The 26,242-nt window shown below is 58.5% G+C and overlaps 2 protein-coding genes across 11 annotated transcripts in view; one reads left to right on the forward strand and one right to left on the reverse strand.

Moving 5' to 3' along the window:
• Window positions 1–12,102, forward strand: part of MEGF6 (multiple EGF like domains 6) — a 109,341-nt gene extending 97,239 nt beyond the window's left edge. For all 8 annotated transcript variants that reach the window (XM_064470505.1, XM_064470508.1, XM_064470507.1 and 5 more), the window contains 14 exons: window positions 463–591; window positions 779–907; window positions 3,536–3,664; window positions 4,023–4,151; window positions 4,800–4,931; window positions 5,951–6,079; window positions 6,710–6,838; window positions 7,017–7,145; window positions 7,349–7,477; window positions 7,994–8,122; window positions 8,216–8,344; window positions 8,863–8,994; window positions 9,487–9,534; window positions 9,802–12,102. In XM_064470505.1, the coding sequence (XP_064326575.1) occupies window positions 463–591; window positions 779–907; window positions 3,536–3,664; window positions 4,023–4,151; window positions 4,800–4,931; window positions 5,951–6,079; window positions 6,710–6,838; window positions 7,017–7,145; window positions 7,349–7,477; window positions 7,994–8,122; window positions 8,216–8,344; window positions 8,863–8,994; window positions 9,487–9,534; window positions 9,802–9,869 (1,670 nt within the window). In that variant the 3' untranslated portion in view covers window positions 9,870–12,102. The remainder of the gene's footprint in view (window positions 1–462; window positions 592–778; window positions 908–3,535; window positions 3,665–4,022; window positions 4,152–4,799; window positions 4,932–5,950; window positions 6,080–6,709; window positions 6,839–7,016; window positions 7,146–7,348; window positions 7,478–7,993; window positions 8,123–8,215; window positions 8,345–8,862; window positions 8,995–9,486; window positions 9,535–9,801) is intronic.
• Window positions 11,935–25,406, reverse strand: ARHGEF16 (Rho guanine nucleotide exchange factor 16). Of its 3 annotated transcripts, none has more exons than XM_064470515.1 (15): window positions 25,319–25,406; window positions 23,163–23,745; window positions 22,460–22,511; window positions 21,794–21,963; window positions 21,192–21,248; window positions 20,511–20,671; window positions 19,252–19,404; window positions 18,492–18,621; window positions 17,700–17,774; window positions 16,461–16,553; window positions 15,794–15,948; window positions 15,278–15,487; window positions 14,795–14,868; window positions 14,219–14,320; window positions 11,935–13,754 (listed from the first exon to the last, which is right to left on the reverse strand). In XM_064470515.1, the coding sequence occupies exons 2-15, from the start codon at window positions 23,718–23,720 to the stop codon at window positions 13,615–13,617; spliced, it is 2,130 nt and encodes a 709-aa protein (XP_064326585.1). In that variant the 5' UTR covers window positions 23,721–23,745; window positions 25,319–25,406; the 3' UTR covers window positions 11,935–13,614. The 3 variants fall into 3 exon arrangements, with proteins under 3 accessions (XP_064326585.1, XP_064326584.1, XP_064326582.1); XM_064470514.1 differs by lacking the exon at window positions 25,319–25,406 and adding an exon at window positions 24,316–25,023; XM_064470512.1 differs by lacking the exon at window positions 25,319–25,406 and adding an exon at window positions 23,937–24,411.
• Window positions 25,407–26,242: the final 836 nt, after the last annotated feature.

Consider the following 26,242-nt stretch of genomic DNA (forward strand, 5'->3'; position numbering starts at 1 on the left):
CAGCGACGCCTTTAGGCACAGCTCAGTGCAACCCTGCACATGAGAACTTAAAGCTTAAACGGCTTCTTTTCCCTGCCAAGCACTGGCACGACCCGGGTCTAGGAGAAGAGGCTGTTCCGCAGCCCAGGACCAAAGGCGCTGGCTGACAACTGAATGTCTTCTGGATGCTGAACTCACCCCACCTTTTTTCTTTTGTGTATTTGCCAGTGCCAGAGCTAAGAAGGCTCTAAAGAGATCAGGCACCCAGTGCCCTGGGTCATCACTGCCTCTTACCTGAGCAGATTAAAATACCACATGTCTTTATGTGGCCAGCGAAGTAGCCTCAGGGCTCCTTTCCCTGCCTCTTAGTGCAAGCAATAATGGCTTGGGTTTATATCAGGCCATCCACCTATCGCTCTGGCAGGCTACCAGATCCTTCGGAGCTGTTTTCTGACCGGGATGTTTGGCCTGGTTTTCCCGCAGCGTGCCCGGTGGGTTTCTACGGGAGAAGCTGCCGCCAGCGCTGCCTTTGCCAAAACGGTGGCACGTGTGACCCCGCCACAGGGCTCTGTGCTTGCCCCGTGGGGTGGACGGGGCTGGCCTGCGAGCTGGGTGAGTAACGGTGCGTCGGCAGCGCTGCGGAACGGGCTCTGCCACGAGCTTGCTCCGCTTCGGGCTCGTGTTTCCTCTGAAGGCTGGGGGTGATGTGCACGGCGCTGGCGGGGCGCGGCCGCGAGCCGAGGGTCGCGGTCGGGGAGGTGGGTGCCAGGGCGGCGTTTCACCGTGTGCCTCCCCGCAGAGTGCGCGCAGGGACGGCACGGGGCAGACTGCCGGCAGCGCTGCGAGTGCCGGCACGGGGGGCTCTGCGACCGCCAGAAGGGCCACTGCGTCTGCCAGCCTGGTTGGATGGGCGAGAAGTGCGAGAGCCGTAAGTGGGGCGCGGGGGTCCTGGCCGTGGGTACCGCATCACTGCCCTGGTGCTGCGCAAGGCGGTTCTGGGGGGCCAAGGGGGTTCTAAGCAAAGACGTAAAATTTGGATTTCGGCACTGCAGAGAGAGTTGGCGGGTGCCGTGAGTCCGGCTGTGTGCCCTGGTTTTGCCCACTGCTCTGCTTTCTGCTTTCCTTTGAGGGCTCTCCTAAAAGCCATGGCACACAGGGAGGCTGCGCAGCAGCCTGTGACAGTGCCACCGGGAGAGGGAGGGGGTCCCCGAAGGCACAGGCCCCCAGGCGCCAGGGCAAAGCCGCAGACTCCAAGCAGGGTTGCAAGGCAGGGCAGCAATCTTCCCCCACACCTTGCACAGTGAAACCAGGCTGTCAGATAAAGATCTTTCTCTGTCCTGTTTATTTTAAAAGTAACGAAAGATCATCTCCTTTCCATTTTTTGTTTTCTTCTACACTTTCCTCTGTTACTCTGACCCTAAATGCTGGGCTTCAGTACTGAGCCCCAGCAAATAATTACATCTGCCATTCAGCAGGCACCTGCGTACACTGTATCTTTAAACGTAACACATACCCTGGCAATCCCTTTGCTATGAGGCAGTGCTGAAAAGGTTATTGGCCTTACTAAGAGCAGCAACAGGGACTTCATCAGCTATCAGCACACCACGAAGAGATCCATCAGCTTCTTCCCTTTTAAGGGTCATGACACCTCAGCCTGGCATATGCCTTATATTATGGTGTAAAAGGCACGTTTTAGGCCAATGCCATTACTTGTCAGCACAAGGGCAGTGCCCGCTGCAGCTGTCTGTGCCAGCCGGCACATCAGAGCGATCTCCGCTTTCCTGCCTGGGAACGTCTCCGTTTATGGTAGCTGTAAACAGCTCGGCCGGCAGCTGAGCCTTGGCCACAGAGCTGAACCTAGAGCTGAACCTAGCGCTGAACCTAGCGCTGAACCTAGAGCTGAACCTAGCGCTCACCTCGCCGGCCGAGGGTGAGCTGCGGGATTCTGCCACAGCCTCAGGCACATCATCCCCTCCCAGCGACATGGCACAGGCTTCCAAAACCTCACGCCCACGCCCGCTGGCAGCGAGGTCCCCCGCCACGAGGCAGCGGTGCGCTGCTGTGGTGGACGTGGCAAGGGACGGGTGTTCGGAGGTTTTTGGCTTCGAGGTGCCCCTGTGGTTCTGGCCATCGTAGCCCGGGGACTCTTCCTGCCTCACCCTGCCTGCAGTTGCTTGCACTGAGCTCGCCTCCAGGTTCACATTTATAATTTCTTTCAATATAAATTAATTTTGAAAACCCATCTGCAAATGCAGAAATTATTATTTAAAAAAAAGAGAAAAGCTAGAATCCTCCCCTTGCCTTCCACAGCTGCGTGTACAGACTTGGCCCTTGCGTGGACAAGCAACCTGTTTGGACGATTGTACAGGGATTTACTGAGGGGTTTTTTTTGCATTCATTCATGAGGCAGAAGCGAAAATTAGGTTCACAGATTTTGTGCCCGCAGTGCTAACGTCTGCATAATTCTGGTACCGCACACATTTTGTTTTGCAGCTGCATTAGAAACCAGGTACTTCCATGACAACAGAAGAAGCAGCAAAACTAAACAATTGCTTCTGTGATTAAAATATACCCAACTCTCATTAAACAGTGCCAGGAATAACACTTCGGAAAACGTGGTGCAGTTAGAGAGCGCCATTCACGCTGAATTAGGCGCCCGCCGGCGGTACATGTCACGCTCGTGTACCCTGCGCAGGGCTGAGCGGTGACGCTGAGGCACTCGCGCGCCTGCACACCGGGGCGGCGGGCGTGCGCTCAGCCGGGTCCCACGCCGTGCCTGCCCTGCGGCGAGCGGGGCATGGCCGTCCCCGCGCTGGCGGATGCTGCTGCCCATCACCGCCGACCCAGAGGCAAGCGGGGCCGGTAGCCCCAGCCCCACCGCTTGCCAGAGTGGTGACACCTTTGCAGGCTGGCAGATGTCACCGGTCTTGTCACAGCACCCGTCTGGCTTGGCAGGAAGGACCTTGAGGGGCTGGAGCGTGTCCAGAGAAGGGCAGCGGGGCTGGGGCAGGGTCTGGAGCACAAGTGTGCTGGGGGGCGGCTGGGGGAGCTGGGGGGGTTTAGCCTGGAGAAGGGGAGGCTGAGGGGAGCCCTTCTCGCTCTCTGCAGCTGCCTGAGAGGGGCTGGAGTGAGGGGGGGGCTGGTCTCTGCTCCCAAGTAACAAGCAATAGGATGAGAGGAAACGGCCTCAAGCTGCACCAGGGGAGGTTTAGGTTGGACATTAGGAAAAACTTCTTCACCGAAAGGGCTGTCAAACATTGGCACAGGCTGCCCAGGGGGGTGGTTGAGTCTCCATCACTGGAGGTATTTAAAAGAAGGGTAGACGTGGTGCTTGAGGACATGGTTTAGTGGTGGGCTTGGCAGTGACAGGTTAGTGGTTGGACTCGATGATCTTAAGGGTCTTTCCCAACCTTAACGATTCTATGATCCTGTGATTCTATGAATGAAACGGACATAAATAAAGTGAAGGTTGTGCCTACAGAAGCTGCAGCGAGAAAAGATCCACGTCACCCTCTTTTTGTGTAACATTGTCTTTCCCATGTTTGCATCTCTGAAGCTTGTCCAGAGGGGCTGTTCGGGGCGCGCTGTGAAGAGCACTGCGACTGTGGGTACAACGTGTCGTGCCATCACGTTACTGGCGCTTGCGACTGCCCCCGCGGCTGGAGGGGCCGGCGCTGTGAGAAAGGTGAGCCAGCATCCCCTGGGCAGCACGGCGTCCAGCCGCCGCTGGGCACATCCCCGGCTCGGGGGAGACCGAGGCTCCTTCCAAAGGCTGGGAAGGCGAGAAACTGGATTTTAACAAGAGCTACAAATCGTGGCAAAGGGTTTTGAGGCGCTGGCAGCCTGTCCTGAAAGAGGCATTCGGGTTGCTGCAAAGAGCGCTGTCTAGCTGGCTGCTACGGCAGGGCCCCGGCTAAGCACCGCGCGCAGCAGCTGGGCGCCGAGGGCAGGAGCTGGCCCTTGGTCTCTAAAGCCTTTCAGGCATTAACAATAACTTGAAATCCAGTCAGGAGACTTACATCTCCGTGCTTGTCTTCCCACAGCCTGCCTGCCGGGTTCGTTCGGGAAGGACTGTGCCAGCCGCTGCGCCTGTCCCCTGGGGGTGCCTTGTGATCACATCACCGGCCGGTGCGGCTGCCCGCCGGGCTTTACAGGCTCTGGATGTGAAAAATGTACGAAGAAGGGAGTGATCCTCTTACAGTTCTTCTGACAGGCTCTGGGAACATGACGGGTCAAGCAATTGCTACATAAAGTAGAGGGGAAAAAAAAAGAAAAACAAGAAAAAAAACCACCCCAACAGCTGTGCCAAGGAGCAATTCATATTTTGGCAGCTGGGTGCATGCCCGCAGAATGTTAGCAAGGCACAGGGAGCCAAGAGGGAAATCAGAGCTATGTATTTATCCAGAGGATTAGCAATAAATCAGTATTAAAATGAGCTCCTGTGGGTATGAGCAAGTCTGGAAGAGACAGAGGCATGTGAGCACATTCCTTACCCAGGGGACAAGGGGTGTATTTGTGATGTCTCTGTGTGTGGGGATAGAAGCCTGCAGGAATATGAGGGTAGGTAGGGCTAGCATTGCTAAAGGCATCTAATGCCTATAAGTACTCAGCTTTCTTTTCAATCCAAGTCTTTCCTGGAGTCAAGGAACCATTTGTGTGTGGCTCCCTTTGCTTTTTGAGTGGCAGAGAACTTTCACTGTCGTAAAAGGCTTCCTAAATCCTGGCTTAAAATAAAAAGGGGAAAAAAAGTCTTGCACAGAGGGATGGGATAACTCCTGCTAGGCGGATCTGAGTTGCCTTGGTGCCCTCTCTACTGACAGCCTGCCTGCCAGGGACCTTTGGTGAGGGCTGTGGTCAGATCTGCCAGTGTGCCGGAGCCACCCAGGAGTGCCACCCGGTCACCGGGGCGTGCGTCTGCGCCCCCGGCTTCCACGGGCCCACCTGCCAGCTGGGTGAGTCCGCGCTTCGTTCCTCTTCTCCGTCACGGACCTTTGCAGGTTGCTGCCCAAGGCTGTGCTTTGTCCTGAAAGCAAGGTGCCGGCGCCAGGAGCGCCGGTGGTGTCGGGGCAGAGCCGTCACCCCCCGGTGCCGGGGACAGCGCTGGGCCAGCCGCCGGAGAAGCCGCAGCTCGGGGAGCCGCCAGCTCCCGGAGTGGCTTCAACACTGGTTCTGACAAGCTGTCTTGCCTGGTTTCTCGACGTTGGTCACCTTTGTCTTCATTGGCTTGGCCAAGGTCTGTTTTGTTCTGTTTTTAACCGTTGCCCAGCTCTTACAGCGCGGGAGCTGAGTCTGTCCAGGCAAGTGTTTTCTTGTTCCCTTGTCCAGGCTGGCCCCTGCACACAAACGAGAGGCTCTGACCTCTGTGGTGTCTCTTGCTGAGTAACTTGCGAGTGCATGTAAACAAAGCTTCATTCTCATGTGCACTCAGGCTGGGTTTTTGCCATTTTTCTTTTGAATTGTGGGATATTTACCAGCTATATCTTCATCAGAGAGGTTCTGAGCACTCCAAAGCTCCTTGGCATTGCTGCTTGTTTCCATGAGATTACTTAAAAGTGCCTTCTCTGGTTTTCTTTGGCTCCTGCCGGTACCTCGGAGCCGCTGTCGCCTTCCTGCACTTCAGCGCGTGCCGCCAGGAGGGCAGAGGCACCTGAGCATGGCTTGCAGGAGCTTGTGTTGTCCGTGATGTGTGGGCCACAGCTGACACAAGCAGCTCATGCCAAGGGATGCACGGATGTGTCTTGCACACCCTTGGCACGTTGCTGTAGCTGGTTGACTCTAAGTGCTTTGGAGCAGCTCAGAAACGCATCGGCCGTGGCAGCCTGGCACAAACCCACTTCCAGCAGAGACGTCGGCTTCCTCTCTGATGAAATGGCTGTATGAATCCATGCGGTGGATTTTTTTCCCAGGGAGTTTGGACCTTGTTCTCATCTCTTTAGGCACCGAGACCATTGTTTCTATTTTCTCTCTTCAGAGTGCTCCCCTGGGTGGTACGGCCATAACTGCGAAAGGCCATGCAAGTGCAAGAACGGGGGCCTGTGTGACGTTGCCACAGGGACGTGCCGCTGCCCGGCCGGCTACATCGGCGCTGACTGCAGCATCGGTGAGTGCCCGGGTCAGCCGGGGGCACGCGGGCGCTCGCAGGAGTCTCCTCAGCAGGAGGTGAACGGTGGTAGGTGCCAGTCCTGCACGCAGCCGGGATGCTGACCCTGCGGGAGAAGAGTTACAGTGACTGACTCCTGCACTGCCTCATCAGCGGAAAAAGAGCTCCTCGTCTCACTTTACAACCTGTGCTGTCAGCAGTGCCCTCCCTGCTCCTGTCCGGAGGGAGGACAGCGGTCGTAGTGCCAGCCTTGCTGTGGGAATGCCGTTGCAGCTGATCTCATTTGCTGCCTGGCTTAACCACAGGAAAATTTTCTTGCTCCATTTGTTTTAAGACAAAATGATTTCTCCACTCTCAGGAAAGGCCTGACACATCAGCCTTTGCAGCATGCCATCACTGTATTGCTGTCTCTGCTAAAAATGCTTCGCTTCCCCAGCAGCAGGAAACCTGAAAGCTCTTTTCCTGGTCTGCCAGCCGCGCTGTGCGCTAGCGACAGGGCTGCAAACTCCTCCTGCCTCCCCGTGCGCCCCATAGCTTTGCTCACATGCAAAGTCCTTCCTTTCTAGCCTACAAACGTAGCCAGCTGTGCTTTGGCGTGACCAAGGCAGCTCAGGGTCTCCCTCCCGCCAGGATGTCCTGCTGGTCGCTACGGCACAGACTGCGCGCAGGTGTGCTCCTGCGGGGACGGTGCTACCTGTCACCCCGTCACCGGTGACTGCGTGTGCCCACCAGGGAGAACTGGTCCCACCTGTGAGCAAGGTAAATATTAGCTGCAGGGTCGTGCATCAGGACAAGCAGGTGCTTCAGGCAGGGGGTTGGAAAAGGTCCTGAGCGGGAAGCGATTTCCTTGCCGTGAGACCTCTGCCTGCGCTTGGGCGCTCCTGCCTGAGCCGCGCTGCGGTCCGTGTGCCCACTGCCACCTCCTCTTGTCCCGCAGGCTGCGAGACGCACCGGTACGGGGTGGGCTGCCAGCAGACCTGCTCCTGCCGCAACGGGGGGCTGTGTGATGCAGCCAACGGCTCCTGCTCATGTGCGCTCGGGTGGATGGGGAAATCCTGCGAATTAGGTAAACCTGACTTGGATGCGTTGTCCTGCACTGGCCCGGTAACTGTGGAACTCGCTCGGTGTGACGCATATTGTGTCCAGTTTCTGTTATCCCCGTCTGTGCCTGTTTTGCTTTATCATGTCATGGCCCTGTGAAGTGCAGGAGCGGGGCCGGGGCCGGCTCTCTGGCCGCTGAGGTGCTCAGTCGCTGCATCTTCCCTGCAGAATGCCCACCGGGAAGGTACGGAGCCAACTGCCAGCTCCGCTGCGCCTGCCGGCACAACGCCACCTGCGACCCGGGGACGGGAACCTGCCGCTGCCCCGCAGGCCACTACGGGCCCCTGTGTGAACACAGTGAGTTGTGGCAGCGGAAAAACCCTCGTGCCTTTGCAAGAGGGTGGGGGGGTGTTTTCTAAACCTCATCCAGAGAGCAGGACCATAGGACAAAAGTGTGACCCACTGCAGTCGCACACATGGCTGTGCACACCGATGGGCTCTTCCTTTCTTACTGGTGTTCACAGAAAACCCTTCCAGGTAGCAGAAGTAGCCACAGAGAAGGTAATTTATATGCTCCGCATGAGGGCATGTCATTCCAAGGCAGCTGGGCTGCAAATGGCTGCTGTGCAGCTTAGTGTTGGGTAGCTGAGCAAACGCTCCGGAGACGAAATGCTGTGCTCCGCAACCGAGGCTCGCTGCGGGACACTGCCCAGGCCACGGACAACTGCATGCATTTGGGCACGTCTCCGAAAGAAAGGCTCGCTGCTTCTCTCTGGTGGGCTGATGGAGGCTTTGCTGCAGAGGCCGTCTACAGCTGAGCCTGCGTTCAACCCACCCCTGCTTTAACGCGCTCTCCACCCGGCTCCATCCCAGGTTGTCCCCAGGGCTTCCATGGAGCGGGCTGCCGGGAGCGCTGCGACTGCGAGCACGGCACAGGCTGTGACCCAGCCACCGGCCGCTGCCAGTGTCCTGCTGGGCTCCGCGGCGAGCGCTGCCAGACAGGTACCCCCGTCCTCCTCCTGCTTCCCTGGAAACAGGCGGGATCCCGAGGCGCAGGCTCGTAGCGCGTGTGCCGTAACTCACCTCTCGAAACAGGCTGCAAGGAAGGAACGTACGGCGAGGGATGCCAGCAGCTCTGCGACTGCGACGGCAATGCGCCCTGCGACCCAGCCACGGGGCGCTGCCTGTGTCCCCCGGGGAAAACTGGCCTCAGGTGCGATTCAGGTGAGTTGAGCCACAGCTTGGGATGGTGAGAAAGGGGACCGTGCAAGAGGGGCACTGACAGTAGGCTAGAAGCCCAGTCCTAAAATGGGTGCAGAACCCTTCTTGTTGGAGCTGAATTCTTGTGGAAGGGGCCTTTCTTTTTTTGTGTCCCCCCTCAAAGAGCAAGAGGGCATCTGAACAGCGGTAGTCACTTCTCCAGCCTCTATTTGTAGTCAGATCTGAATGCAACTGCTCCCCCAGCCTCCAGTGCCCTTGTATTTAGATTGCCAGAGTCAAAAGGCTGAGGATCAAATGCAGAACACCTTGTTGGCCTCGGGATGCTCTGATGTCCTGTATCACCAGAGCTCAAGAGCAGGCTGGGAAGGGGCGGGAGGCAAAAAGCTCTCTGCCTTATCTTGCACTCAGCCTCCACCACAAGCTCTACCTGTTGCACAGCGGGAAATGCCTGAGCGTTTCTGCTCAGCCGCAGAAGCAGGCTGACCCGCAGCAGCCTGAGCGCCTCTCTGCCCCCTCGCCAGAGTGCCGGCTGAGCAGGTACGGCCCGGACTGCAGCCTGGCCTGCCAGTGTGCCCCCAGCAACTCCTACTGCAACGCTCAGAACGGCCAGTGCCTCTGTCTGAACGGGTACATGGGACCGACGTGCCGGGAAGGTAACGTATAGGCGCGGTGCCACAGTGAGTACCACTGGATGGATGGGGGGAGGCCCAGTGCAAAAGCAACGCTGCAGGGGAGGCTTTGGTACCCGTGCTCGTGTCGTGGCTCGTGCCCTGGTGGGTTGCTTTTGGTACTAGCGACTAAAACCGGTAACATAGGGTAGCACCTGCCTGTTCCCAAGGCACTCTCACCCCAGGCATGAGAGAGGTTATATGAAAACACAGGCTGCATCCCGACAGTGCTGTGAGAATAAAGCTGTTCAGCAGTCTAACCCCAAAAGTGCCCATGGTAAAGCCAGGACACGAAGCCCTCTCTTTCTGGGCACATTGGAACAAAACTCCCCATGTACCAACCTTTGTGGAAAGAAAACACACCTTATTTCTGCTCAAAACACAACTGAACCTGTTGGCTCAGAGCGACTCCCCCGCGGGTGCTGCGCAGCGATGCTGCGGGGATGGGTGGCAGCACAATCTGGCTTGCTTTTGCAGGTGGTATGCCTCGTCTGCCGTCAGCCGAGCACCCCTCCTGGGTCCCAGGTCAGTAACAGCCCCTCCGACCAGTGGCCTATTGCACAACCTGAAAATGCTGCTCCAACGTGAAGCAGCAGAGCCGGGCTGCGGGCGCAGAACGCGGGGGGGGGCGCTCCCAGCTCGGCGGGGAGCAGGGCAGAGGCTGCCGCCCCCCCAGGCAAAGCAGCCCTGCGGTGGGTCAGCCCTGTAGCATCTCTTCTTCTGAGCCGAGGGCTGTCCACCGCCGACACGGCGCACATGGCAAGGACTGACCTGTCCCGGCTTCCCTTCCAGCTGTGCAGCCCCCGGCACCCACCGGGTCACCTCCGCCCCGGCGGGGGCTCCGGCCGGTCAAGCACTAGGTCCTGCAGCTGCCGGGAGCGCTCCCTCGGTGTGACCAAGCAGCCACCTGAAGAAGCCAACGCCCTATTTAACAAACTTGTTTACAAGCCACGCGAGCGGTTACCGTTGCATGACACACTACGCTGCTGCTTTTGGTGCTGCCTGAGCGAGGCCGAAGCGCCGCGCGTAAGCAGGGCGGCACGGGCTGGCCTCCGGGCGCGCCGCGAGCGCGCACACGCCGACACCGGCGCGCGCCCCCGGCCACACATCGGCGGGAACAGTTCAGAAGCGATCGCTTCTGGTCAGCGGACTTTGACGGCTCGTGGCAAAGTGCTGGCCTTCATGTTTTCGGTGCTGGGCTTGGGGAAGGGGTGGGGCTGAAATTATGGTCCAAAATAGGTATTTATGCAACGATATTTATGGGAAGCTCTACAAGACTGTTGTCAGAACTGATGGCTGAACGTGCCCAGCTCTCCTGAGATCATGCCTCCTGTAGAAGTACCACCTCACTTGACCTTTTTTTCCCCCTAAAATTTGAATTTGCAATGGTCTTTTACTGTAAATTATCATTTGCCGTGGGGGCAAGACATTGGGCTCCGGCCGTCACCACACTGTTGGTGCCACAGCCCGACCCTCTCTGTCAGCACACGGCAAGTGCCGGCGGTTTGCATTTCCAGCGACAGGCAGCGGCTGCCTTGCTGACAGCGCAGCCTGCCCTCGACGAGCTCTGCAGGGAGCCAGGAGCTGTATTTTCATACCAGGAGTACGTCAGCCCACTTGAGCCACCCTTGTTGTTTGCTCCACCAAAACGCAAGCCTAAATAAGGTGTAATACTCAGAGATGCTGTGTGGATAGACACAAAGCTCTTGCATGGCCCAGTAAATGCAAATCGCTATTAAGTGTTCTCGCCCCAGCCCTGAACCCTGCATTATTTTTCCACCCCAGTCGAACCCAGGAGCTGGGAAGGGGATGGAGGCAGGAGCGGCCGCGAGGCTGCGCAGCTGCAGTCGGTTCCTGGCTCGGCAGCGAGCGCGGCGTCACGGCAAAGCCTCGGCTGCCACCTGCAGCAACGGGGAACGCCGTCACCCCAGCAAGGGCCCAGGGCTCCCGGACCAGCCGCCCTCCTGAGCCAGGCCCCTTCGTCTGTTTGCACAAAGCTCTTGGGTAAGTGGAGCCCGAGAGCCGACCATGTCAAAAGAAACCAGTCTCTACGAAGGAGACGGGACGTTCCCGTCCCAGCACATCTGCCTCTGCTGCTGCTGCAGCACAGCCCTGCCCAGGCGCTTGGCCTTTAAATTATTCCCACAGGGGCCAACTGAAAATAATAAAAGAATTGTTTCTTTTCCTGATGGAATTTATTTTAATCTGTATATAACTTGTAATTTTTTGCTAATTCTTTTCTTATTTTATTTCTTCCTTAACAGTATTTTTTGCATTAGATATCATTATTGTGAAGAAATAATGTTAATATAAGTATGTAGTGGAGGACCAAAATTGTGTAATTAAGGTTGTATGTTGTATGATTGATAACCAGGGAGTAGGAAGAGTTTGTCCATGTGCCAAATGACCCTGACCGATCCTGCTAGTCTTGCTGCCGATCCTCCAGACAATCATATCTTTTGTTACGCTTGCCTTGACGTGACCGTTGCGTTAGACGGGGGTTTCTATTTATTTCCTTGGCCGGCTGGAAAGCAGGCGCAGCCTCCGCCGGAAAGCGAGCAGCCCCTCCCCACGTGCCCTTCCACCGAGCGCGGCGAGGCGGGCTCCGCGGGGCGAGCCGGGTGCCGGCCGAAGACCCGGGAGCCGTTGGGTGCAGCTGGTGGGGGGGGGGGGGGCGGCGAGCGATGCTGCCGAGCCGCGTGTCCCACCGGCAGCCCCCGCCGCCCGCCGGCACGGCGGTGCAGAGAAGCCCTCGGCCCCGACGGCCCTGCTCCGGGAGAGCACAGAAACTAGCCCAGACTTAAGCATCAACATCAATCTGTCCAGTCCTGTTACAGCATGAAAGCCCGAGCTGGCTCCTGGGACCTGCTTGGCCTAAACTGTACGTCCGAGCATGGGAATGCAGCAATGTAACTTTTTATATCGTTTTGTTTTTTTTTTTTTCTCCTGTTCATATTTCTTAATACAGTGTGTTTGCTTCCTGTTTTCACACAGCTTGCGTCTCTTTTTGGATCCAATGTCCTCTAATTTAGCACCGATGAAAAATTTTAATTCTTCCACAGTTAAGAAAAATAAACAGAAAGCCTCACTGAATTTCTATTTCTCTGGTCTCTCTGTTACTCACACCTGGCGCGTGCTGCAGCCGACAGCAGCTGTGTTTAGCCAGCTAGTCAGGATTGTTCCCGAGATGTGCGTATGGCGAGAAGCAGCAGAGGCCAGAAAGATGCTGCCATTAGACCAAAGCTTTCTTTTTAGAGCTTGTAATGGCTGCTTGGCATCAATCCGAGAGGGAGCTGGCAGGCTCAGGGACCCACCAGCTCAAACACAGGGGCCGACCGGTGCTGCCGACGTTGCACGCAGCCCCGCATTGGGCAAGGGGAACACAGGTTTCGTTGGGAGCCATGGATTTATTGTTAACCCAATTATTCCTTTAGCGGTTTAATCAAACCAGACACATCACAACAACGCTGCTCCTGTGACTCCAAACCCAGAGGCCCCGCAGAGCCGCCTCACCCCAAAATTGGCGCTGCCCTTTCCCCTCCACGAGGTGAGAATTGCAGACCCACCGGCAGAGCCGCCCGGCCCCGGCTCCTGCCACCGCCCCAAGGGCCCTACAGCATTAAACATTTGGCTCACGAAAAACCCAGATGCAGATGCTCAGGTATGACAAAAGAACTGCCCTGCCTCGGCCCGCTTCATCTTACTCGCTGGTCGGTGCTAGTTCTGGGGGAGAAGGGGAGGGGAGGGGACGGCTCTGCCTCGGGAAGGATGGGGTCCCTCTCCAGGGGGACTGGACGCCCACCTTCTGCCTGGGCACGTGCCCTGCCCACCTCAGGAGATGGGAACGGCAGCTGGGAGCTGCAGCATTGCTCTTCTCCGTGCTGCTGGCTTGCTCGTCTGGTAGGACTGGGAAATCGCTCCCCTCTGGCTGCAGCATCCCATTCCTGACTCCACGAGAACAACGCCGCCTGCAGCAGCCTCCGGCATCTGCTGTTTTGGCAAGTGACTGAAAGGCGGTGGGCATCGCCTCCCCCTGCCGAGGTCGCAGCTGTGTTCAAAAGAACCAAGAATAATTGAGGGGGGGGGGGGGGAAGAAAGAATAAAAAAGAAACAGGAGGGGAAAATTGGGTCAAGGAATAAGCCTAGCATACAGATTGAAGTTCTTAAAAATTCTTGATACAGGTCTGCTCTCCCCATGCCCCGGTCTTCCCACGCCAGGTGTGCAGCCACTGCCACCAGGCAATGGCCCAGACGTCAGCAGGGAAAGAGTTGGCAGCACGAGCCACTTCAGAGAGCCCAGCACGCCGCTGCAGCCTTTTCAACTTGAGCCAACACCTTGGCTGCTTCTTGAAGCCTGTTCCAGGTCATTAATACTAGTGCTGGCCAGCAGCGCTCGGATGCCAGGTCTCACATTAATTAGCTGCTGTCACGGCTGCTACAAAAACCGGTCCTGAATGATAAGATCTGCCGCCTGTGACTGCTCAAGACAAACAAAAATCAAGAAGGAAGGATCTCCCAGTCCCTTCTCGCTATGGGCTTAGTCCGCAAAGGTTTTAAGAGCCCTGAAATAAGTCACAACAGGGGCATCCTTCCTTGGCTGCAAGCCTACACGTCGGTCTCTATCCGCAGCCGCTCCATCCGACGGACGTTGCACTCCACCGCTGTGCGGCTGGTGATCTGCCGAGCGCAGGACTGGGGAAACCAGCCCCTTTCACCATCCCTCAGCCTCTCACCCCAGTACCAGCCTAGGAGAAGAACAGAGCTGGTCACGCAAGGAGGAAGGGCCGCGGCTCCTGGGGACGCGCGTGGAAGGAGGGCTGTGCCGCAACCCTTCCTGTGGAGGTGCCTGCTAGAGGCATCCAGGGAAAGCTTTGCAGGGGAGGAGGTTTCTGATTTACTGCCCCTTCTGAGGTTGTTGCTCTCACTTCTGAGGGCTCTGCTGCTGGCTGCCAGCACAGCATCACTGGTAAGTAACACAGCAGCCGCCCATGGCGGTGCCACCTCCATCAGCCTCTGGGGACCCGCTGTCATCTGCTGGGCCACAGCACCAGCCAGCAACACGGACCCTGCCAGTGGCTAGGGCTTCCTGGAGGCTTCTGAAAACTGCTAAAAGCCCAGTTCACTGGAATCACTGAAGCTTTTCCCCCCACCATAGCTCTGCTTCAGGTAAGCCTTCCCCGGCCGCAGCTCCCCACTCGCTGACACTTACCGGCCTCTCCACCCAACACCAGGACAACGTCAGCCTGCTGCAGGGAAATCTCGTCCGCCTGCTTAGCCAGGTATGCGTGGGTTATCTCCACTTGGCTCAGCTCTGCAGAGGACAGCAGGGACCCAGTCAGAAGGCACGGCCGGGAGCCACAGCCTGGCATGCACAGCTGCCACCCCTGCTCGGCCGTGCTCCCCCGGGGCTGCCCACCCCTCCGGCACTCCAAGGCGAGTCATGCTCCTTTCCTCTCCTGCCCCTCATCTCTCCTGCTGCCCCCTCCAAGCACAAGGGAAGGGGAAGCCAAATCTCTTCTTACCGGCCTGAGGCATTCCTGGAATTTCACTGTGCCTCCTAAGAACTGCATTTAACGTTTATTGTAACTGGTATCTTAATGGGAGGCAACTCCTAACGAGCAAGGTGTGGTACCCTGAGATCTCCTCTCCACTGACACACACCCTCAGCACCTTCTCCAGCAGGAGCAGATAAGAACAGGGTAAAAGCCCACGCTTGCCAATCCTCAGGCTGTAGCACAACCGCTAATCCCCGCACAGCCAGGCCTGACCTCCAGCATGCCGGTACCTCCTTTAGGAGTGGTGTCAGGCTTTTCCTTTTCTCTGTGCATCAGCGCAGCGATCCACCGGGCCCGGTCACTCCTGGCAGAGGAAAAGCCCACGTTACAAAGAAAGCCTTAGAGACGGCATCCGTGTTGCCAGCAGTAGCTGGGAAATTGCCAGCAGGAAAGACGAAGGCTTTCAAGGGAAGTCAGGCTGAACAAACATGACATTAAGAGTATTCAATGTAAAGATACTTCACAAGCGGTACACATCGCCCAGCCGCTTTCCTTAATTTGCACATATAATTCCCATTATATGGGTATTATAAGGGAAATCTAAGAGAGAGAAGGAAACAGAGCAAGGGCACAAGGCTGCGCAGATCCCCCTTTCTGGATGGAGCGTGGGGAGGGAAAGGGTGCCTCACAGAAACCTCACGGGGATTTCCAGGGCACCAGTTTATCCCGCCAGCAAGAACATGCACCCTGTGAAATCCCACTGGGCCACTCACAGCGTCTCTGCCGACAGCACGATCTCCTCCCGTTTGCCCTCGCTGTCCTTCTCCATCACCACCCGGAGCAGGTGCCCGCCGGCCGCGCCGCGGGCCATGCCACCACTCCCGGTCTTGCCGGGAGGAGGGGAAGGCGGGTCCACGTTCTCGATCTTCTCCACCGTGACCTGGTCCAGCGTGGCGTAGTTCATGACGGTGTAGCTCTCCTCGCTACGGCAAAGAGCCCCGGCGGGGGAAGGTCAGTGGGCATCACCGAGGTGACCGTCACGGCGAGGACATGAGCTGATGCCCAGGGGTGGGACACAGCTCTGCGGACTTGCTGGCCACCCACAAATGGAAGCAAGGCCAAGGGCTGTGGAGCTGGGCGCTCCCCTTCTGGCTAGCAAGGGACACCTCAATAAAGGTCAAAACAGGGAAATCTCAATAATTTCTTAGGCTACCTGCTGCTTGGGAAACTGAGATTTTAATCCCTCTAGTTGTTATGTAGGGGAAGGAAGGGGTCCCCCCCAGCCTTACCTCTTCTTCTTGGTTATGATCAGGACATCGTTGAACAAGAAGAGGTAGCAGAGCTTGCCAGCACCTCGGCGGAAGATGCCCGCCTCTTCCGACAGCAGCAGGTACAGCTCCCCCCGCTTCAGCAGCCAGCGGGAAGCAGAAGTCAGCGGGAAAGGCTGAAATGGATCCAAGGAAAGTCTGACTTACTACCTGTCTCACTAGCAGCAGGCAAAATCAAGTCCGGAACCTGTATTTGAAGTCCCAGGAGACCCTGGGGTCAGCTGGGATGGACACATTAAATGCCTTTAAACGTCTTTTCCAGGGGACTTTCCAGCAGGGAAGCGGAGCAGCCGTACACCCCGCTCCAGCACGCCCGGAGACGCAGCCCCCCCCCAAACTGCAGCAGTGGGGCACAGCGTCAAGGCTTTACTTTGCCCCTTTAGAAAGCTGCCCACTCTGACAGCGCTTGCGGACAGCTGGCAGGGCAAGAGCCCAGACACTTATATTGAAGTCAGAACAGCAGGAACAAACGGTCACTCTGGGCATGAGGTGGTGATGCTGATCATGGCAGCAGCGATGCTCCAGCTGGTCAAGGCTTCCCAGGGCAGGCCCCACACACCGGGGATGGGCCCCTCTAACCGCACACCCCAGAAGATTATTTCTTTTTTCCCACCACTGCTTTCCTCACCTTCTTCTTTCCAAATTCCAGCTGTTTCTGCAGGGTGTACATCTGCTCTGTCCTCTCCATAGCACGAGCTCCTTCATTGCAGTTCTTAACCAGCTAGAAAAAGAAAAAAACACCGCAAGGGAAGCGGAGAACGGCGAGACCCTGAGCCCGGCTGTCCTCTGCACCAGCACCAGGGCTGCCGGCGAAGGGTCAGGGTCAGCCCCGCTCCCCGGAACAGCGCAAACAGCCGAGTCCCGGCAGGTTCCAAGCCAGGTTTGGGGAAAGGCAGCTGGAGGTTCTCCTGCCACGCGAGCTCTCCAGGAGAGAAATGGCACCCTTCCTCTGCCTGGAGAAGGACCAAAGCGAAACCACACCAAAACCACCCTTCACCAAGGAGCAACACGAAGGGGAAGAATTAATCATCTGACGAGAAGACGTTAAGACAGGAGGACAAACGATCAGTTAGAGGGGAGGACAGAACCTTTCCACAGGCAGGCGAAGCCACGCCACATGTCGCGCTGCCGAGAGGGCAGCCGCGGGCACCCTGGCCCCTCGCGTTGTCCCTGCAAGCCGAGGCACCTCTGCCAGCCGCCCCCCACCCGGGGAAGGGGGGTCCAGTGCGGCCTGGCCAGGGGCCGTGCATTTTGTTCCCCCGCCAGACGAGTGAGCCGGACAGACCGTGAGCGGCAGGAGTGCGCTGCCAAGAGCTGGTCTTTAGGGGAACAAAAAGAAGAGCTGCCACCACCGCGTTGGTGGCCATGATCTTCGTGGCACATCGCGTTGTGTGAGCGACAACCAGATGGGAAGGCAGATGAGACATGGGAGCACGAACAGCGCACGGCTCACGAGTGCCACTGCTCCCGCTGTTCCTTCGCTCCTCTACCCTTTGCTCTTCGCTTTGTTTACTGCTCTTTGCCTAAATCTCCAAAAACCAGGGCAAGTGAGTGCCACAGCTCGCCATCACCTCGAGGGAGGTTCTGAGAAGGGAGAGCACTGATGGAGAAGAAACACCGAAGGGAAGGGCAAATGGGCCAAAGAGGAAAGAAGAGAAGATTACAAGAAAAAGGGAAAAACCGTATCAGGTGAGAAAAGTGAGCAAGGGAGAAGACGTGTACATCCAGCAGCTATCTGGAGCAGAGAAATCTCAAGTGAACCACTGTAAGAAGGAAAACCGGAGGCCAGAATGGCAGATCTGGGGCCAGAGTGACAGAACGGTGCGCTGGAAGGAGGAAAGGTGGAGAGCTGGCAGCGGGGCCTCACCTTGCTGATGGCTTTCAGCGCTCTGGTGGCAGCTCCATACGCTGCAGTGCATGCTTTTGTTTTTTGACAGACAGTCTAGAATATCAAGATAAGATGTTTTAGTGATATTGCAAGACACAGACCTGCGCATCAACCTGGGATCTCAGGCTACGACACATGCTCGAGCCGTTCCCAACTGTCAGCCCGGCAGCAGGACTGGCACGTGGTCAAAGCAAGGTTTAACAGTGCTGGTAGCTGTGAATCCAGTTTCTCCTGGGGCTTTCACATCAGCTACATGCCTGACCATCACTGTCACCCTGTGCACCGGGCATCCCTCTGGCCCTCACCCCTGCAGCCTGTTACAGCCTGGGAGCAGTTACTAGGAATCCCTTGCCCAGCAGCTTTGCTGTCTAGAGCAGCTGGGTCCAGAAGCCCCGGATTTCAATGAAGTTCGTGCAAGACCTGCTTTCCCTTCCTGGGCCGCCTGACCATTAATGAAACAGGACGCTCGTGCCACCCCACCCTGGGAATCTGGATGCAGCACAGGGCAGGGAAGAACCTCATGTCACTCAGGTGGATGGTGCTGAGATGTGAAGCATTATTCACAAAGCTTTAAGCTGCTCCTCTTACACCCACAAGAAGCAGGTCGCTCTGGATCTAAGCCCTGAATAAAGGCTCGGGCATCCCAGCCTTGGTGCCCAGTGGGATGGAAGTCCAAGCAGAAGGCTGTCCCGGGCTCAGGAAACCAAAGAAGGGAATAACACAGTCACCTCTTCAGAGGTGCCAAGCAATGCCACTGTGTGACTTACTTACATCTAACAGCAGAGGAAGCCGTGTTACCCTCTGCATTGGGAGAATGAGAAAGGATATCATTGGCAGGCCTCCACATTCTGGTTTCCTTTCAATTTTTTTCAAGGTGTCTTTAAATAAGGGGTTTGTGTTTCTGGAACAGGACAAGAAATCTCCATTAACTCTGTTCTTCAGTCATCAAGGCTTTCCAGTACCTTTCTGTGCATGAGAAATGCAGCGCAGCAATGGCCCTGCCTCTGGAGCTCAGTGGCAGTCTGCTGAGCTCAGAGCACACAGCAGGGGTGGAAAATAGGCTGATCCGTTAGCAGGTGATGGAAAAGCACCTAGAGATGTTGAGTCCAACAAAGGCGGGTAAAGCCACAGATGTACCAACAGCAGACACAAACTTGACCTGTACCACCAGTATGATCCGGAGATGACCAGCCTCCACAGTCATCCCTAACGCACCCCGTACGTGTTCTGACTTTTGCAAGACCTGTCTGACTTCAGTATGTGGTAGCGTTACCCCCACTTATCCCCTTCCCTCACCCTGCTTACAGCACAACACAAATCACGTCCTAATCACCCAACACAGGCACACCGAGGTCTAGAAGTTGAACTCTGCTCAGAAAGGAGACAGCCTTCCTTAGGGAAAAGGATGCACCCACAGGCTGAGGGAGCCACCTGCAAGTCGCGGTCCCGCCTGCAGCCAGCCAGCATCCCTGAGGCCCCTTGTAAGCAGCTCCTCTGCAAGCCCAAGGCCTGAGCGCGCAGCAGTACTCACAGCAGCTTCTGAAGCGTCCTCTGCTGGTAGACTTCATTGGAGCAGTAGCTGATGTAAGGATTGAAATGCTTCGAGGCGTGTTCTTCCACTATGTCACTGATGTCAGGAATTAGGAGGTTTTCCTGGTGTCGCTTCTCTAAGTCTTCAAAGAAGCTAAGGAGAAAATTTCAATTAACTTCACTACATGACTCGTTAGGGCCGGACAAACCAAACAGATGCACGTTTAACAATGTTCCCGCTGAAATTTTTCCTGTTTTTCCCAGAGGAGACAGGGCCCTGCATCCCTTCTGCTCGGGGTCGGCTCTGTGCAGCTGAGTCACCCACGCCTCCAGCGTGGCTCCCAGCAGCTCTGCTGCAGAGATGGGGAACGCCGCTCCCAAGCTCGCCAGCCCCCAGGGGCATAGGCTTCCTCCATTCCCGCACGAGATCCCTCCTCCGCTTTAGCTCTCCGGGGGGATTCCCGCGTCTGCCCAGCTGCGGGAAGCCGCAAGCCCTCAACGCCCCCGCAGCAGTTCCCATGCCTGCGCCCTCCTCCTGCTGCTTTCCCACACGGACAGGGCTCACCGGCCGCCCCGAGCACCAGCTCCCAAGGCGTTTGCTCCCCACCTCCCAGGGAGCAGAGGCCACTCTTACATTGGCTCTTTGAAGGTGCAGTCTCAGTTCTGGCGCCCGAGCGATCCGGCGGCCACGCTCCCAAACAAGCAGCCGCTTGCTGCAGCTCGGCCACCCCGCGCCCCGTCTCGCCGGCCCCCGCTTTCGGCCGCGCCGCAGCCAGGCTGGAGCCGGGTAGCTGTGCCGCAGCGCTACCGGCTCCACCTGCCCCGTCTCACCAGCCCGGAGGCAAAGGGAGGCACCACCTCTGCGGCAGTGCCAGGACACCCAAGGAGGAGTTTCCAGGCAAAGAGGAGTGTCCCAGGCGTGGGGATGGGGGTTGGGGCTCAGCCAGCTTTTGGTGCCCGATTGCAGCCACACGACTGAGCACCACCATTATAACCCATAAAAAAACTGGGCGTCAGGGTTACAGACCCTTCAACTAGACATTCAGGTCTGGAGCATGTAACAGTGGGAAGCCAGTGCTGCACACTGCAGGGGTGTGTGCTGCGACACAACGCATTGGGAAGGAAGGCAATAGGTGGGGTGTCTCAGCACCATCAACAAATCCAAGGGATGGTTGTTTTTACACGGCAACTAAATAGAGCTCCAGAGTCACTCCGCCAGGCCTGCCTGGTCCCAGCCCCACACCGACGGCCCCCACTTGCCTCGTGCTGACCGTCAGGATGTCGCTGATGTTGGAGAAGAGGTGGTGGTGCTCGGTCTGCGTCATGGTCTCCTTCAGCTCCTCCGACCTCATGAAGTGGCACACCAGGATGCGCAGGCTGTGCATGTAGGAGTACTCAGAAGTGATGATCTCAAACATTGCCTGAAAAAGCAGGGCAGTGAAGATGTAACAACACAAACTGAATTTTTACTGCCTAAACAAGGCCGTGAATTAAAACTTGCTATATCTTCTTTACATTTGATTGGCACACAGCCACAGGAAACAACTTTGCTCCAACAATTGGGCATTCCCTCACCTCATCCATTGCCTGGCCTACACCAATAACTTCAGCATGTTTTAGGACTTTCACTCATTAATAAGCCACAGCCCTAAGATATTTTCCCTTCCAGTGGTTATTCCCCATCAGCATCTGAAGGAGTTGCCTGCTTCCCTGCCAAGACATGCAGGTTCCCAGGACATGCAGCATCCCGCTGCTGCCCAGTCCCAGAGCTGCTAGAAGCAGCAGCACCATAAACTCTGTACGCAGGAGCCAAACCCAAGCCTGAACCCAGCCCTGCCCGGAGCCAACCCCTGTGTCAGAGGTCCCGGACACAGTCATGCATGTCCCCGTTGCCTTCGGCATTTACGCTGGACTCCCGGGCACGTCTAAGGTTCCTCTCACCTCCTGCCGTTTGCGCTCTTCGGGGGATATCTTTTGCAGGATGCCTGCTTCCAGCACCTGCGGGGAGAGGCCGGGATTAGCAGAGGCTGCCGCTGCAGACCGACAGTCCTTGCACGCCCTCTAGTGCGGTCTGGGGCTCTGCTGAGCGCCGCACAACCCACCAGCCGCCCCACGCCTGGCTCTCCCAAGGCTCCAACAGCCTCCCAAGGCTCCACAGCCTCCCATGGCCGTTAGCGGATGCAGCTCCACAGGAGGAGGTTATTCTACCCCGGGGGCCAGCAGGGAAAACGCAGGCACCCAGCAGGAGCATCCGCCTTGCCCCCATCTGGGGGTGAACCTCTCGCAAGTACCACCGCAGCAGCTCTGCCAGCATCCCGACGAGCCTGGACAGAAACCTGCGTGTCCCAGCCAGGGCCGGACACCCCCAGAACATCCCATTGCAAAGACCAACGCTGCAGAATTATCCACTCACGGTTTGTTCAGCAGCTCACAGAGTTTTTAAAATACATGAAGCTGTGCCGCAACATGGCACGAGCACAGGAGCGGCCACAGCGAGGGCAAGCGGGGCTTTTTGGACCCTCCAGCTGGGCTGCTGCCCCTACCTCTGGTTGCTGGCTCCAGGTCACCTGCGCCGGGCGATAGCTCTGCACCACGATAGCAGCATCCAGAGGGGACGGCTCTTCTGGGATGGATTCCTCTAGCAAATCGTCATCTGACTCATGGCCGATGGAGTTCAGACCTCTCTCACGGATTTCCTGATACAGCCGGGGCTCTGCAGAGGAAAAGGCAAGAGGTCAGCAAAGCCTCTCCCTGCTGTGGCCGATGGCCTCCCTTCCCACCACCGCCTCACCCCGTCGGCCAAGAGCCACACCACGAGCACCGGCAAGCCAGGGCCAGCACCAAGGTCGGACTTTGCACAGCACCAATTAACCAGCAGCTCCCGCTCCCGGCAGCCTCCTGCAGCCAGCATGCCGCGCGCAGCTCTCCGTGTTTGCCCAGGGCAAGCAAAGCTGGGAGCGCTCCAGCTGCAAGCACGGCAGCAGCCTGAGCGGCATCACGCCCCGGGGAGTGGGAAAGCAGGGCTGCAATGCTCCTCTTGCAGGTGGGGAAACGGAGGCAAAAGCAATTGCCCCAGGCCGGGGACCAACGGCAGCACAGGCGGCAAAGGGTCTTCTAGTGATCAGCTTCACTGAGAAGTGCCCCGGTGCCCTGCAAGGCAGAGGGGACGCCGGAGCTGGCACTCTCGGAAGACAGGAGGCAGCACTCACGGTCCTTGAACGAGCCGCCACGCTTCTGCACCCGCCTCCGCCCAAAGGTTTTCTGCAGGGGGAAGAAGAGGAGAACGCGCTGCAGTTACTCTATTTCTGTGGCCCTGGGAAGTGCCTAGCTCCTTCAGGAAAGGGGAGAAGTTACCCACGCAGCCAGCCAGCAAATACCACCCTGTTCCTTCAACCTGATTTCTGTCTGAGCTTTTGTTTGCCTTACCGAAGTGACTCAGCTTTCACCTTGCGCTATCGGGGTCACGATCTAAACCATTTTGTAGTTACGGCGCTGCATTTCACATCTATCTGTCTCACACCTGGACTTTGCCTGCACTGGAGTCTCCTTTTCCCCAGACCTGCTTCACCCACGTTTGTGTACAACCAGCCACCACCTCGGAGCCGCACACCCGGCCAACCCCACCCTGCAAACATGCCCGCAGCCGCCTGTTGACAAGCAGGAGCCCTGGAGCAGCCAGTTACACTACCCACAAAAGCCACGGCAGCTATTCCCATGCTCTCTGGTGGCCTACAGCATCTGCTGGTGACGGGCAGGCTTCCCAAGGCACAAGTCATGTCGCCAGGCTCAGCAAGCCCTGCCAGCTCCACGCTGGGCTCACACAGCTCTGTAGGTGACAGGAGTTTCACCAGGGAAAGCTGGGGCTTGATCCCCACCCGAGGGCAATCGGGTGACAGTGGGTGCAAAACCCACCTTGTTCCTGCCGGGGCTGCGGGCAGGCACAGCGCTGCCCTCCTCTGACGTGGGTTTCAGCAAGGGGATGGTGCTCGCCGGCTCCGGCTCCGCGCCCAGGCCCTTCATGGCCGCGCGGTAGGACATGTTCCTCAAGTTGCGCTTGAGGGCTCCCCCACTGTCATCCTCCTCCTCCTCTTCCTCCAGGGAGGGGCTGGGGACGGACGCCTGCTTTGGGTCGGGGGTCTGGGGCTCCAGGCTCGACCCAGCTGCCCCGAAGCTCTGGTGTCTGGAGGGGTTGTTCTTGGTCTTGGTGGAGACAGCCAAGCTTTTGGGGATCAGCTGCTGGGTTCCCATCTTCAGCGCAGCCGGGCTGTCCGTGCTGAGGATGATGCGGCGGGGCTCGGCCGAGGTGGGGGAGCCCATGGCCGAGAGCGAGGCGGCGTCGGGCACCATGGCAGAGCTGCGCTTCCCGGGGAGGGAGGTCGGGCTGGGGGGCTCCGGCCGCACCGGGTGGCATCGGTACTCCAGGAGAAAGGTCTTGTCGTCCAAAGAGCTGCTGGTGGGGCTCTGAGACATGACGGCGGCACAGGGAACCAGAAAGCTGCGCAAGACAGACAGACGGAATGACTTTTCCCAGTGAGGCAGAAGGCATTTACGCGTAGCCACGGCCAGCGGTCCGTTTTGCATGGGGAACCTCGGGGCAGCGCAGGACCCAGCCTCCGCTCTCCCAGGGCGCCGTACGCAGGCAGAGCCCGCACAGACGCACTCGCGATGCTCTCGCTGCCCACGCACCTCTCTCGGGGCCACCGGGTGAGCAGGGGGTGGGCTGGGGGCTCCCGAAGCCTACGTCTGGCTTCAGCAGAGCGGTGCAGGATGCGGCCAGGCACCGGCGAGCAGCCAGGCCATGCAGCAGGCATCAGGCAGGCTCACACCTGAGCGAGCAGCCAGGGCAGGCCTGGAGCACCGCCGAGCACCGCTTCTCCTCTGCCACACCTCTGCATCCCCTCTTAATCCCTCCCCGGGAGCTGGGGGTGCCGCCGGTCTGAGCCACCACGGCCAGCCTTTCCCTTCCCGGCTCCCACTCTCCCCACACCACCTCCCCAAGGCTGACGTGCTGTGAAAACCCCATCACGCGCCTCGCCACGAGCCCTGTGCTCCCGAAAGCTCATACCTGCCCCAGACCGCTCCGAGGAGCGGCTCCACATGGCGTGCAAAAACACCTGCCCGAGTCCCTAAAGCTCCTTGTTCAGGGTTAAGCTTACTCATCTCCTCCTGTGCCACACCACGTACCGCGCACCTCCAGAGCAAACATCCGACAGAGCATTTTACGCCCACTGCCTACCCCCTTACATAATTTGAGGAAAAACTATGGTTTCTCTCAGCTGAGATCTCATCGTACGTCATCGCCACCTCCGAGCTGCCCCTTTTCAAAGGCCACGGACCAGGAAACAGAAACCCAAGACTTGAAGTTATTTCCCCGCATCAATGACTGGCAGAAGCACAAACCAGACCCATCAACAAAAGCTCGTTTGATCGAGATGCTGCTTATTCTCCTGTCCTTGGATGAGGGACACGTGCCTCTTGGCCAGAGCTCTGCCAAGTGTCCGCGGATGAGAAAAGCACCGCGTTCTACTCGTAACCCCGTCCTGGCCGAGGGCAAAGCCCGCCCTAAGCGCCAGTCCTGAGAGCAAGGAGCAGGCACGCCCGATTCCAGAGGCGCTGGGTGCCGCAGCGTCCTCCGGGTCGCGGGTGCCGCCGGAGGAGGGCTGGGCCCGGGACCCGCACCTCCGGCCCCCGGCGGCCCCAGGTGCCCAGGGTGCCGAGACCTCCCACCCGCGCCCTGCTGTGGGGGCGGGGGGGGGGGGCGCATCCCTCGGAACACGCACACGAATCCCGCACCGGCCCCCCGAGCCCGCCCGGCCCCCGCGCAAAGACACGCACACCCACCCCCCCCGGGAAGGCGGCTGCAGCGGGAGGGCGAGAGGCCGGACGGAGCCCCCGGGGCCGCCCCCCTCCCCGCCGAGGAGCCGCTCCCAGGGCCCGGCGCCGGGACCCGCCTCCTCCCGGAGCTGCCGGGGACGGGGGGCGGCGCCGCTCGGGGAGGGGGCGGCGGAGCCGGGCCCGCCCGGGGGTCCTCCAAGCCCCCCGCCCGGGGGTCCCGGCCCCGCACCTACCCGCACCCCTCGGAGCGCAGCGCGGCGGCGGCGGCGGCGGGGCGTGGGCGGGCGTGGGGCCGCCCCCGGGAGGGACCGGGCCGGGCCGGCCCCCCTCGCCCGGGCGGGGCCGGGGCAGGCCGGGGGAGGGCTCAGGCCCGGGCCGGGCCCCGGCCTCCCGGGAGCTGCCGGGCCGCGGCCCCCGACGGCCCAGAGACCGCGGGGGAAGCTCTGCGCGCCGGCCCGCGGGCCGGGGCTTCGCAGGAGCGAGGAACTAGTTAAACTTCACTGAAAAATACGTTCTGCTCCTTCCCCGGGAAGGTGTTCGCACAGTACATCTGTCCCCGGGCTCTGGGGGGGTCGCCCGCCCCGGCAGCCTCCTCACCACGGTCTGCGAAGGTTACGGGATTGTTGGGCCTCGTCCTCCCCGCGTTGACGGGTGAGGAAGCGCCGCGCCTCCGGCCTGAGCAGCAGCACGCGCCGGCCGCCTCACGCAGGCCAGGGGCCGCTTCTCGCCAGAGCCTTCGGTGGGTCTTCGGTGGGTCAACGTAATCGCGGGCTCTCCCTGCAGGTGCATAAAACATGGCTTTCGGGTGCTTTGGTACCACACGCTCTCTGCCAGGAGCTGCAGCTACCAGGGGAAAGAGGATCTAAGGGTCAGGCTGTTGACAGCCGCCCAGTAAGGCCAGGCTCAACAGCGCTCCGTGCATTTACTGGGAACAGATTTTTCCTTGACCTTCTCTCTTGCCCCCTGCTCTGATCCCCATCCCCCCAAAATGGAGCCTTTTTCTCACTGGTTTATGGTGAATCTCAAGTGCTTTCTGGATGACAAAGTCCGCTTGTCAGCAATATTCTTTTCAAAGACTGTTCTCTTCCCTCTAAGGCCTGCCTGACAATCACTCTATTATCAGAGCTTTCTTATCCGAGAGATTTTTTTGCCTTTCC

This window comes from Phalacrocorax carbo, chromosome 20 (genome assembly GCF_963921805.1).
Source record: "Phalacrocorax carbo chromosome 20, bPhaCar2.1, whole genome shotgun sequence".
Classification (NCBI taxonomy): Eukaryota; Metazoa; Chordata; class Aves; order Suliformes; family Phalacrocoracidae; genus Phalacrocorax; species Phalacrocorax carbo.